Raw genomic sequence first — 13,088 nt, forward strand, 5'->3', positions numbered from 1 at the left:
TGTGACCTTGGGCAAGCAACATAACATCTCTGAGCCTCAGCCTCCCCGTTTGGGGATGATGCTCTTGCCATTGGCAGGACCAGTGAACCTGCGAGCATGATTGATGCTTTGTTCATTCCCCCCCCCCCCGCCCCGCCCCGGGGAGGAAGAGGAAGGGAAGAACGTTAGTTTTCCGCCCTGGGTCGCATCTGGGGGACAGAGTGGGGCCTCTAGAATACGCACTTTGTTCTGCCCGCCCACAGTCACAGCTCCCGACTCGTGTCCACAATGGTTGTAAACTCCTTTGCATCCCCAGGTGATCATGCTGACCTGCATTTAGAATTTGGGACCTGCTTTGGTCCAGAGTTCTCCGGGGGCGAGGGAGGTGGGAGTTTGCTGACTGCATCAGGCGGGCCAGGTGGGCTCGGCGGCAGTACCGACACCCCTGCACAGTAAGGGCTCACTTCGCGCTCACGCAGTGTGTGCATTGCAGTGGGCTGAGGGCCCCACTTCGTCGTTATCTTCCTTCCAAGACTTGGGCGGTGGAGCGGCCCCCAAGTTGAACGTGGGCAGAGAAGCAGAGCTGGCAGATCACGTTCTAACCATTCAAGCTTCTGCCCCCAGAACTGTCACGAGTGACTTGTCACATTTCACTGGCCAAAGCAAGTGATGCCCTCACTCCTGACTGCAAGGGCCAGAGAAGCTCAGTCCTTCCTCCTGGACCCGTGCCTGGGGAAGTACGGATACTGCTGAGCTCAGGTTCCTGCCTGAGTGACACGAACCAGGCCCCTTAAAATGCTCTCACGCGACCCTTATTTAAAACAGAGCCCTGGAAGGAGGATCTCGTGCAATTCCCACTTCACGTGGAGAAACTCCAGAAAGTGGGTGACTTGCCTGGGCGGAGGTGGGTTGGAGTCCGGGCTGTGGGAGCCGGGCGTCCATTCGGGCCGGGAGGGCGGGGTGAACCTCGGTCTAGGGGAATGAGGCCGCTCCCCCACGGGCCCTGGGGAGCAGAGCTGCTCAGGTGCGCGCAGCAGGAGGTGGGCTTTTGGAGTGGAATCCTAGGGGCCTGCCGCTGAGCCACCGAGGACCTCTGTCCCTTCCCTCCCCCGGGACCCGTCCTCACCCTCAGTGGGTGGATGGCAGCCCCCATCACCGGGGTGGTCAAGGCCAGCTGAGAGCTTTGCCATCCCAGTGGCTCTGGGACACTTTGGGGTGTAATTGGCGTTCCTGTTGAACCACGAGGCGGGGCATCCTGGAGGGGCTGAGGTGGGCATGGGGCGGGGGGAGGTGGCAGGATTTGGAGAGGGGAGGGCTGAGTGGAGGAGAGCAGCCTGGCTCGGGTGGGGAGGCCGAGGGCAGGGCCCCCCAGCCTCGGCACTGCTGACATTTGGGGCCAGATCGCCCCTTCTTGGGGGGCTGCCCAGTGCACCCTGGGGTGTTCGGCAGCACCCCAAGCTCTACACACTAGACGCCAGTTGCGCCCCCCGCAGTGTGACAACCAAAAATGCTTCCAGACCCCGCCAAGGCCCCCGTTGAGGACCACGGACTGGAGCAGGAGGCCAGGTTGCATAGGGCTGGGGGCACCTTGCTGGCTGGCAGTAGTGACCATCCGTTCGCGACTTGCCCCCCACTGGCTCGCCGGGACCCCTACGAGCTTACAAGGCAGCCGGCAGGTCCGCTGCACCGTGTGGTCAGGGGCGACCCCGCCCAGTCCAGGGTGCAGCCATAGCGGGTAACCTCGGCTTCTTGCAGGTTCCGGTCTCCAGCCATCGCAACCCCCTGCTGGACCTGGCCGCCTATGACCAGCAGGGCCGCAGGTTCGACAACTTCAGCTCGCTGAGCGTCCAGTGGGAGTCCACCAGGCCGTCGCTGGCCAGCATCGAGCTGGACCCGCCCTTACAGCTGGTGCCCCGGGACGATGGGAGCGGCCAAAAGAAGTTGCACGGTGAGCGGGTGGCGAGCGGCGGCCCCAGACAGACGAGCCGCGCGCCGAGGGGGCCGGCAGCTGTGGACGGAGGGCTGCGACCCCCTCTGTCCAGGGCCAAAGCTCAGGGAGCCTCAGGACTCTCCTTTAATCCTCCCACGCCTGTGACGTAGGAATGGCCTCTCTGTGTGGGAGATGGGGAGACAGCTCGGGGCACACGGCGGCTGAATCTCAAACCCAGGTTGTACACAGACCGGCCTGGCGCCGACGCCCTGTGACGCTGCCATCACAGACCCCTCGGCAGCCGGGAGCTGAGCTGTCTCCTGCAGCTCCTCTAAGCTGCCCCGGGAACCTAGCTCAGGGCCCGTTAACTCTTAGGGTGCACACGGTGTAAACGAAGCCCATCACCTATTGTTAGGGCTGTGGGAGATTTAACGCTACAGATTAGACAGAGGGAAGGAGGGCCGCCTCACAGGTACAGCAGCGGGGCCCAAACCCGACGCCGCTTTCTCTCCCGCACTCAGGTTTGCAGGCCATTTCAGTTCACCAGGCCTCGGGCACCACGGCCATCTCTGCCACTGCCACTGGCTACCAGCAGTCCCACCTGGACATGGCCAGAGTGAAGCAGCCGGTACTGACCAGAGCCCTGGGGGGCCGGGGAGCCCTGCTGCTTCTGCTTCTCCTGTGCTGTGCCCGGCGTCCCAGGGTCCTGAGCCCCTCGCTGGGCTGCACCCCGGTCACCCCCCGCTCCATGATCAGGGGTGCCTCCTCACCAGGCTCCCTGCCTCAGTCTCCCCCGCTGCACACCCTGCACGCAGGCAACGGGGGGATCCAGCTGAAAGGCAGAGGGACCTCGCCACACGCCGTCTCTGGCGCACGCCTCGGGGGCCCTCAGGCCTTTGGGCCGCAGCCTCTTCCCCGCCACGGCCCCAGCTGAGTGTGCAGAGCTGGTTCAGCCCCATCCCCTAAGCCCGTAGCTCCCACTGCCTGCAACGCCGTCCCACTTTCCTGGGGTGCGTGTCAGTCGTCCATCCCGGGAGCCTGGCAGGTGGGATGAGGCGCCCACCTGGGCAAGACTTCAGGAGGCCTCGCAGGGCTGTGGTCTCAAAGCACGATGGGTGTTACTGGGCTCGTGTCCCTGACATAATGAGGTCCTGCGGGGCGGGGGGGCGCCAGCCCCTGGGGCCACTCGTCCTGCTCTTCTGGGGGAGGCCGTGGGCTGGCCTGAGGTGGCCCCCAGCCCCCCTGCATCTGACAGTGCTGGCTTTGCCCGTTCAGCACCATCCCCTCATGCCTGTGTCGGCCTCCATCGAACTCTTGCTGGTGGAAGACGTGAGGGTCAGTCCAGAAGAGGTGGCCATCTACAACCACCCAGGCGTGCAGGTACAGCCTCCCCCCTGCTCCAGTGCCTGGGTGTGACCCCTGGGGGACCCCAGGCCTCTGACACCAGCTGGCCCCTCCTAACAGGCAGAGCTGCACGTCCGAGAAGGCTCTGGCTACTTCTTCCTCAACACCAGCAGCGCGGATGTGGTCAGGGTGGCCTATCAGGAAGCCCGGGGCATCGCCACGGTGAGTGGGGCCCTGCCCCCGCCTTCCTCTTCGTACTAGTGAGCAGATTGTTGCCGAAGCTGGCCCTTAGTCTCGGCTGGTGTGTTGAACAGTCTTCAGATTCCCTGATTCGCTGTTTGTGAAACTCACGAGCTACCTTTGTGGTTTGTATTCCATCTCCACAAACTACCCGCACTGTAGTTACCTAGTAATAATAATTAGTATTTAATAATTAAATTTAATAATTAATTGAACTTAATAATTATATAATAATTATTATTACCTAGTAATAATATTTTCATCTTAATTGGTTTCCTTTCAATTAAGATGAAAATATTATTACATGAGTACCAGTATAAGAACCATAAGGAAATTGCCTTTAAAGATGTATCAGCTTTCTCTGTTTCTCCATGTTCCTTCCCTGACCCTCTCCCTAGCTGTGCCCATGGTGTGGAAGAATTGAGCATTCTGCTCTTTTCAGTGCTTTTATTCTAAGGGTTTTTTTCTCCGTGTTGCTATGTAGGCTGGCTGATTATTTTCTCACAGTCATGTGTACTCAGCCATTCTCTCCTTGTAGAGCATTTAGGTGGTTTAATTTTTTTTATTTTTAAAGAATCGCCCTATGATCATGACAAAGAGTAAAGGCAAACAGACACCAACGTCCTAAATTCTGCATATTGGCACAGTGAGTTATTATGCTGTCGTGAAAACTGAACTTTCTTTAAAAGGAAACTCTGACCGCTGAGTGTGTCAAACCACTGCTGTGAGTCGCAATTGCAGGCAGCCAAGAACCAAGAGACCGTGACACCCATGCGGTGTCCTGAAATTGCAGCTCTGCTGCGGCCTTTGGGTTGCTCAGAGCCTAAGACCTGCTTTCCCCTGGTGAAGGCTGGTTGCCAGGTGTTGGGGGAGTTTTCCAGTCATCCCAGCACTGAGCGAGACTTGTCCTGGACTCGAGAGAGGCGGGGGCACTCCGTGCTTGACACATGGTGCGGGTTCCTGTGGTGCAGCCAGGGAAGCCAGGAGAAAGCCATCCTGCCATCCTGCTGCCCGCGCTTGCTTTCAGCATTGCCTGTCCTTGCGGGGGAGCCCTCACCACTGGCGAGAGCACAAAACACGCATTCCAGGGACTTAGCCTTCACAGAGACTGGTCCCACAATCTCCTTTCAGAAATACAGCCCGGCTGCCTTGCCCATGGTTGTGCAGTAAATAAATGTGTGTCGTAGCCGGGAATTAGGAGTATGTCATCTCACTCTCCGCAGGGTTTCCAGCCATGACTCCCCACTGGTCCCTTTCTCTGACTTTCTTTTTGCCTCTGTTGACTGTCTTGATACAGTGGCCACGACATGAGTTGTCTCTGAAGTGGGACAGGTGTAGAGTAAGTGAGGCAAATGAGCAGGGTGTGAGGAACATACTGGGAGGAGCTGGGCTAACCGTCACCAGATGCTTAGCTTCAGCGTTGGAGGTAATAGGGCGTGGTGGGGACTGCGGTAAACTAGACGGCAGAGACTGTAGCTAAGGGACAGCTGGCCCGCACCCTCGCCAACTTTTATTATTTTTACTATCAGTTTTATTGAGGTATCTTTCACATACCATACAATTCACCCACTTAATGTCACAATTCAGTGGTTTTTAGTGTACTCATAGATGCAGGCAACCATCACCACAGTTAGTTTTAGGTTTTTTATCGCCTCAAAAAACCCCCAAATACCTTAGTAATCACCTCCCTATTCTTACACACACACACATAGGAAAGGGTGTTGGATTTTGTCAAATGCTTTTTCTGTGTCTCTTAAAATAATCTTTTGTTTGTTTGTTTTTTATTCTATTGATATCATGTGTTACGTTAATTGGCTTTCAGATATTAAACCAACCTTGCATTCTGGGATAAACCCTACTTGCTCATGGTATATAATTCTTTTTACGTGTAACTGGTTAAAGTTTGCTGGTATTTTGTTGAGTTTATGTTCATATTCGTGAGAGATTTTGGTTTGTGATTTTCTTTTTTGTGATGTCTTTGCCTGGTTTGGGTATCAGGGTGATATCACCCTCATAGAATGACTTAGAAATGTTCCCTCTTCTAATTTTTGGAAGAGTCTGGGTAGAATTGGTAACAGTAACGCTTGAATGTTTGGTAGAGTTAACCAGTGGAGCCTTCTGGTCACGGGCTTTCCTCATGGGTAGTTTTTGATATGAATTCAAACTCTTCACTTCTTACATGTCTATCCAGATTGTTTGTTTCTTTTTGAGTCAGTTTTGGTAGCATGTGTCTTTCTAGGATGATCTAGTTTTTTTGTTGTTTTGTTTTCCTAACATTTTCTTACCTTCCTCCAGTGGGCGACTTTGGTCTTTAGCTGTCTTGTTGGAAGGATTCTTTCTCACAGGGCAGCCCCTCGGTGAAGGGCGAGGAAGCACGTCATAACATTCCTGTTTTTCTCAGAGGCAGAATTACAGATGTTGGGACCTTTTGGGTTTATCACCATAGATCAGAGCAAGAAAAAGCCATCTCTCGGCACCTGTGGACAAATGTGTGTCGTTCGAGGGAGCTTGGGGGCAGCTGGATGCCTGAGATGGTAGGAAGCTCTCCCCCATGCACTTATATTCCCTCTATAAAAGAAAGAATAATTCCCTGGCCATTCCTCTTCCATGTAAGTAAGTGTTCACTGTCAAATCCTTAACATTAAAGGGAAAACCTCAAATTGTAAATGATTCCAACTGCTTGAAATATGCCTTTTTTTGCTTTATCTCTGGAGATTAAAAATAACTCCCCTGTTATATAAAAGAGGGAAATTTCAAGTTCAGACAAATGTGTGCAGTGCTAACAAAACTTGGGCACCTTTTTACTCACATTTACCTTGCACCACACGTTTTGAGTGAGCCCTGAGGGCAGCCCTGTGGCCGGAAAGAGACCCTTCTTCCAAGAACAAGAGGTTCTGACAGTCTGTGATGGACTAGGCTGCTGCTTCAGGTAGTGAGCTCCCCGTCTCTGGAGGCATTCAAACAGAGGCTAGCATGCTTGTCCGACTCAAGATGGGATTCCAGCGTCAGAGTCAGGTTTCCCAAAACCTACGAACCCCTGCTTAGCCTAGCAATGTCCTACAATGTGCAGTCCCTGTCAGCAACAGACTCTAGGCTTCTCCCGGCCAAGACAAGCCTGACATCCCCAGTTTACAGATGGTCCCAAAGAGTTATAGCAGTTCCCTCTCCAGGTTGTAGGACTGGCCTTCGCCCACATGTGTCATCCTCCGTGGCTCTTGTTGAGTGGGGCTAAGTGCCCCACTGCAGACACGACCCCAGGACACGTCTGGCACCGAGTTCAGGACGTGCCAGCTGTGCCTGACGTTCAGTGCCCGATCCACCAGGATCGTGTTTGCCCAGAAGGTATCCTGGAGGCGCCTTGGCCGCCAGGCTCTCTGCTTCCCCCCACCTCAGGCCTGTGCAGAGACCACTGCGGCTCCAGGTGGAATTAGGTTCTGGTTCCCTTTGCCTCTTCTGTAAAGTGTGGGAGGGATTTTTCATGGAGTGTTGACAGCCGATGACAGCTCCTTGCAGCTTCTCGGAGGGCTGTTTCTGAAGGACGTTTACACGTTTCTATGGCATTTTCCATCTGCTAATTAGCAGCATTCTCATTTCCTTTAATCACAGAGGGGAGGAAGCCCACAACATTTCTTCAATTAGCTCAGAGAGAATTGTTTCTTTCTTTCCTATTGATACCCATTTGGAGGCAAGAATGGCTGGTGGTGTGTGTTGGCTTCCAAGCATCTCTGGAAGGGAGTCTGGCGCTCACGCACCGCATGGGGACTGTGGTGGGGTGGTTATGCCCCCACCATGCACCCAGGGCTGTGCAGGCTCACACAGACCCAAACCCTCTGCAATGCACCTCTCTTTCCTTCTTGGCGGGTTTACACATAGGAGCGTTTACCTGATTCAAACTCAGGGTTTCTGTCTTCTCACCAGTTCTTAACATTTCAAAATAAGCCCTCCACGCAGAAGCTGTGTGATTATAAGATCGGCAGCTGGGAAGCAACCTAGCGTGTGCTGAGCCCTCACGCCTTTCATTAACGCATTCACCCTGCAAAGGTGCGTGCCCGTCACTTGCCAGGCCTGGTCCGGGCTCCGGGGATTCAGCGGGGAGCAGACAGGGCCTCTCTGGGTCCTGGGATATGCGGCTGGTCACGGTGACGTTGTACCTCTGGGGAGGTGCATCAGAAGGGGGTCCTTCCTTGGGTTGGGGCAGGTGGTAAGTGGTAGCCATGGGGCGTGAACTCGGGTGTGTCCCGCCTGCGGTGTGTTCGCCTGCGGGAAGCCTCCGGGCTGGCTGGGGCCCTTGGATGAAGTTTCTTATCTCAGTGTGACCCTGGTCATCCCCCACCAGCCTCAAGGGCGTCCATGTCTGCCGGGGGCATGGATCCCCACCCTCTCGCATGGCACGGCCTGGCCAGCACGAGACATCGACGGGCACGCATGGGAAATGGAAGCGGATGGTGCCAGCGATGTTCGGAAGTATCTTCAGGGTCCTTGCTCCTCTGTAGTGAACACGTGTGAAGTGTGATGGGCCCTGGGAAGCGAGGGGCCGTGATGACGCAGCGGCCCCTCGGGGCTTGGCGGGTGCAGGTGGAGGGCGCGAGCAGAGCGGCCCCGGCTCCACACATGGCATCTTAATGCACAATAACGCGTTCCCGTCTCCAAAGAGATGACAGGACTTCTCCTGGGCTCTCAGTGGGCACCTTTACCCCTTGGGAACGAGAATTCATGCTGGGCGTGGGTTTACCCACCTCCCCTCCTGCACGTGCATCCCTCACAGTCCGTCAGGAAGCAGGTGGGTCTGGAGCCTGGAGAAGAGGGTGGTGACACATACACGGTCGGCGGAGGGGGACAGGATCCCACCCCCGCCACCCCCACCCCTGTGCCATCTGCTGGCCGGCACGTCCCCTCGTTTCCTCCAGTGGTTTGTCTCTGGAGTGACGGGTGGGCACGCCCGTAAAGCACTGTTCATTGTCCAGTGGGCTGGCAGGAGCTGATGTGTGGACGGGCCACGCGGCCCTTTGGTGGGTGGCAGCCTGACGCCGTCTCCCGCTCCATCATCTGGAAGGCGCCTGGACGTCCAGCTGCTGGGAAGTCAAGCGGAAAAGGAATCGATTTCCCCACCGCCATTTATGTCTTTGTTTAAAATGCGCAAAGTGGCTCTTTCGAAGGAGAGAAAAAGAAGAGGGAACGCCTCCATGCGCCCCCCGCGCGGGTCTGGCCCCGTAGGTACAGCGAGCGCGTCATTTCTCGGCGTTATGAAGGACGTGTCGCTCCTGACAGCGGCAGCTTTTGCAGGAGGATCAGATTAGAGCTCTCGCTTCTCCCTGTGATTTTTAAATGGGTTCTCTCTGGGGGATGCGTAATAAGCCAAGTGAATCGTCCTCCGCAAAACTGGAGCCCTGTGGCCTCCAGTCCTCGGCGTATTTGATAGCAGGCTGGCGTGGCCCTGGGTCAAACTACACAGCCGTTGTTCGGAGCGCCAGCGTGATTTCCACTCTGGAATCTTTATTAAGCGACTTGAGTCCTTGTGTGAAATACCCTGGGCCCCCTTCATCTGTGGATGTACCTGTGAGCCCAGTGCTGCTGGCAGAGTTCTCAAGCCCCTGCCGCCTCCCCTGCCCGACGGTTCCTTTCTGGCTGCTGGTGGCATCCAGCTCTGGGAAGCGGCTGAGTGTGGGAGAAGAAGCCCTAAACTGGGGGCTCGGGCACCGTGTTCCCTCCCCAGTGCTGCCCCTTCAAGGCTGGGTTCCCACCCTGGGTGGGCCTGTCTCCCCATGTGTTCACTGAAGGATGTGGGCCAGAATCAGCACTTCCCAAATAGATGATGGTACCTGGGGTTTGCAGACCCCTTTTTTCAAAAATTCCCACGTGTTGACAAAGCCAGGGCTGAAGCTGAGCTGAGGCAGGTGCAGGTCTCCTTACATTAACCAGCGGCTTGGAGCGGTGACCCTGGATCTCAGTGTACTCAACACGCTGGGCGGGGGCCGAGTCTTGGCCAGGTGTGAGGCTCGGTCCTGAGGCTGCATTAGGGGAGAAGACAGCCTGGGGGAGGTTGCACAGGGAGGTCTACATCGAGTTGGAGTGAAGAGTGGTGCAGCTGCAGCAGGAGAAGAGAGCAGAGGGGCAAAGGTCCCGACCTTCCAGATCAGGGGAGAGTTTACCGAGGAGGGACACTTGAATGGGACCGAGGGTGAGTGGGAGCCAGCAGGTGGGCACAGGGGGAGGACAAGCCCCCACATCTCAAAGGTGGACTATGCAGCCCTGAGGCGGGTAGACAGGCGCCAGATGGCTGGAGTGTGATGGCCATGGGGGAGGGTGTTTTGCGGTGAAACCAGAGTCCTGGGCAAGGGCCAGATCGTGCCAGGTTCTTATAGGATGTGTTAAGGATGTGGGCTCACTCTGGGCAGCCTTTGAAGGCTTCTAACCTGGGTGCAATAGGATAGTATTTGGTTGTCTCCTGACGTTTTTCCCCCACAGGTTCTTGACATTGAAATTGTAGCTTTGCCAACACTGAGCAGTTCACTGTACCCACCGCCCATCTCCCACCCCCGGTGAATATAAGACCACAAATCTCAGGCAGCAAAGCCAGGGCCAGGTAGAGATGGGAGGCAGCCGCGGGCCCACCCACTAGCTCCATGACATGCCTCCACCTGCCCAGCCCCCAAGACCACTCAGTTGAGATGCACGCCTAAGCAACATGACAAGTTACCACGAGTCCATCCCCAACATGAGAGAGTGGTGATGATGCAGTTTGTCTGGGGAGAGACTTTTCTGAAGGTGGGATCCCTGGAAGAAGGTAGAGAGAGAAGAAGACTTAAAGGGGGCCTTTGGCAGTGAAAACGTGGAAGACAGGAGCATAGATGAATTCCTGCACTCCAAACATTTTATGAGGGCTCTACTGCAAACACAGCAGAGGTTGAGGTGAATGTGGGGATGGGCAAGATTCAGAGAGCTCGCACTGAAGACTTGGTGGCCTCCTCGGCCCGTTCCCAGGTTCTGAGAGTCTGTGGGCTCAGATTAGGATTTCTCAGTGAGAGCTTCATTTGGAAAGCAGTGGTCTCACCCTCTACCAGCCCCTGACTTGCAGTTTCACAGGAGACCCCATGGGATGCTCTTCTCTTATGGGAGCTGCAGGGGCAGGTGGCCTGGACAGGAGATATGGAACCCTGGGTGTGAGTCCTCACTCTGCCAAGCTCTGACCAACCCCACCTTGAAGCAGCTTCCATTTTCTTCTCTGTAAATTGTGCAAAGTTGAAATAAATGCTCTCTGAAATCTATCCTGGCTCTAACATTTTACATCCCAAGCCCCTCCCCTGGCTGGCAGTGGGTACTCGTGATGAGGAGTGGGCAGGGCAACGTTAGGGTTTTCCAAGCCCTGGTCTGCAGTCTCTGGGAGACAGTGTCCCACGGGCGACAGGCTGCTGCCGTGAGCAGCTGTGTAACCGCACCCACCTCTGACCTTGCAGGTGCACCCTTTGCTCCCGGGCACCTCAACCATCATGATCCACGACTTGTGCTTAGCCTTCCCGGCCCCGGCAAAGGCTGACGTTTATGTCTCGGACATTCAGGAGCTGTACATCCGCGTGGTGGACAAGGTCAGTGTCAACTTCCCGATACGGCTCCCTCCCTGCGGAGGCCTGGAGAACGATGGGGGTTCAGGGGGTGTTTTCCTCGTGTCCACCTGCAGCTCGCAGTGCTGTTTCACCCAGCATTCTGGGCTCAGTGCAGAGCGGCCTCCGAGGGTATCCGTCTTCATCTCAGTTGACACCTGTAAAACCTGGCTGTAAATCCCGCCGGAAGTTGTCCCCACGTTAGCTGCAGCTTGGGAATTCCTGTCCTCTGACTGGTGCAAGTTACTAACCAGCCCGGTGCATGCATTGCTGAATGTGAATTTTCTCCCCAGTATGTACATTTTGGATTCTTAGAAATTTCAGTGGCAGATGAGTAAGATGTACTAACGCCGAGTGCTTTCGCAAAATGAATACATAATAGATCTGGGCTTTTCTTTAATGTAAAGAGGGATTTTACTCCAAATACCTGAAGTAACTGCAGTGAGGCTTAAAGAGGGATGCTGTCAGAGTCCTGTCTTCCTGGGGGGAGAGAATAGTTGGTAATTAGAGGGGGACGTTCAAGCAACTTGGACTCCTTAAAAGTCAATATTCTCTTAGCCTCCGGTAGTCCTCCTCTGATCTCATTTCCTCTGGTGATTTGCCTCCAGACTTGAGTTCTTTCACTAAGCGTTTCTGCCTCATGTTTCCCAGAGTTCTCGCTGTATATATTACGTGCCAGGTGTGAACTCTTGGGTCACTGAGCCCTTTTTAACCCCCACTGTACGCCTGTTGCTATTCTAAGCTATGGATTGTCTCTCTAAGGAGATGTTAGTTCTCTCTTTTTATTGGATTATAGTTGATTTACAATGTTGTGTTAGTTTTTGGTGTACAGCACAGTGATTCAGTTATACATACATATATGCTTTTTCAGATTCTTTTCCATTATGGGTTATTATGAGATATTGAATATAACCCCTGTACTATACAGTAAATCCAGTTGTTTATCTACTTTATACATAGTAATGTGTATCTGTTAATCCCATACTTCTAATTTATTCCCCCCCCCAAGATTGTTAGTTCTCTCAGAGTGGGATGTGTCATTTATGCGTCGACGTATCCCTGAGGCGTCTTGAATACAGAAAGCACGTAACCGATTTTCATTTGTTCATGGGCTGATAGTCTGAAGGTCAACTTGGGTCTGTGGGTTTGAGGTTGTTGATGCTTTTGCAGAGAGCCGTAGGGTACCACAGGTGGTGGCATGGGTCATTCGAAGGCCACCCCTGAGTCTCTGTCCCCCTTGATGTAGGTGGAGATTGGGAAGACGGTCAAGGCATATGTTCGCGTGCTGGACTTCCACAAGAAGCCCTTCCTGGCCAAGTACTTGGCCTTCATGGACCTGAAGCTCCGGGCAGCCTCCCAGATCGTCACGTTGGTGTGAGTCCTTGCAGGATCAGGGGTCAGAGGAGGGCATCTCAGGGCATTGCCGACAGGTCTGTCGGGGAAGAAGTCCCAGCCCCTCCCTCTGTTCCAGGGCCCTCGACGAGGCCCCAGACGACTACACCGCCGTGTTCCGCGTCCATGGCGTGGCCATTGGCCAGACCAGTCTCACCGCAACCGTGACCGATAAGGCTGGACAGAGAATCAACTCGGCCCCACAGCAGATTGAGGTAAAGCTGTCCCTCTTCATGCTTCATGGCCTCAGCCCAGCCCCTGTTGCATGTTGGGGCTTTTCTGTGATAGGCTGGGCGTTTTAGGGGCAGCCCAGGAAGCCACGTGGAGGGGCCGTATTAAACTGCCCTACTGTGTCTTCTGATGAAAAAGGGGGCCTTCACTGGTCCCGGGGACCTGGGGCCGCAGGAGGGAGGGGCCTGGGTTACCTCAGTCTCTCCGGGACGGAGCGGGTGTGGCGTGGCTCAGGGGAGGGGAGCTACTGCCGCACAGCAAGGGGGTGGCTGGGGAGGAGTGCGGACCGGTCTGGGCTCGTGTGCAGAGGTGCCCATTGACAGTCGGGGCCTTAGAGGCGGTGCGCTCCTCGAGGGAACTCTGGGAGCAGCCGT

The 13,088-nt window shown here is 55.1% G+C and overlaps 1 protein-coding gene across 2 annotated transcripts in view; it reads left to right on the forward strand.

Moving 5' to 3' along the window:
* NUP210 (nucleoporin 210) overlaps positions 1–13,088 on the forward strand; it is a 100,008-nt gene that overhangs the window by 61,098 nt on the left and 25,822 nt on the right. For both annotated transcript variants that reach the window (XM_067755607.1, XM_067755606.1), the window contains exons 17-23: positions 1,735–1,927; positions 2,431–2,537; positions 3,185–3,289; positions 3,374–3,475; positions 10,948–11,076; positions 12,338–12,465; positions 12,563–12,698. In XM_067755607.1, the coding sequence (XP_067611708.1) occupies positions 1,735–1,927; positions 2,431–2,537; positions 3,185–3,289; positions 3,374–3,475; positions 10,948–11,076; positions 12,338–12,465; positions 12,563–12,698 (900 nt within the window). The remainder of the gene's footprint in view (positions 1–1,734; positions 1,928–2,430; positions 2,538–3,184; positions 3,290–3,373; positions 3,476–10,947; positions 11,077–12,337; positions 12,466–12,562; positions 12,699–13,088) is intronic.

This window comes from Pseudorca crassidens, chromosome 10, assembly GCF_039906515.1.
Source record: "Pseudorca crassidens isolate mPseCra1 chromosome 10, mPseCra1.hap1, whole genome shotgun sequence".
NCBI classification, from domain to species: Eukaryota; Metazoa; Chordata; class Mammalia; order Artiodactyla; family Delphinidae; genus Pseudorca; species Pseudorca crassidens.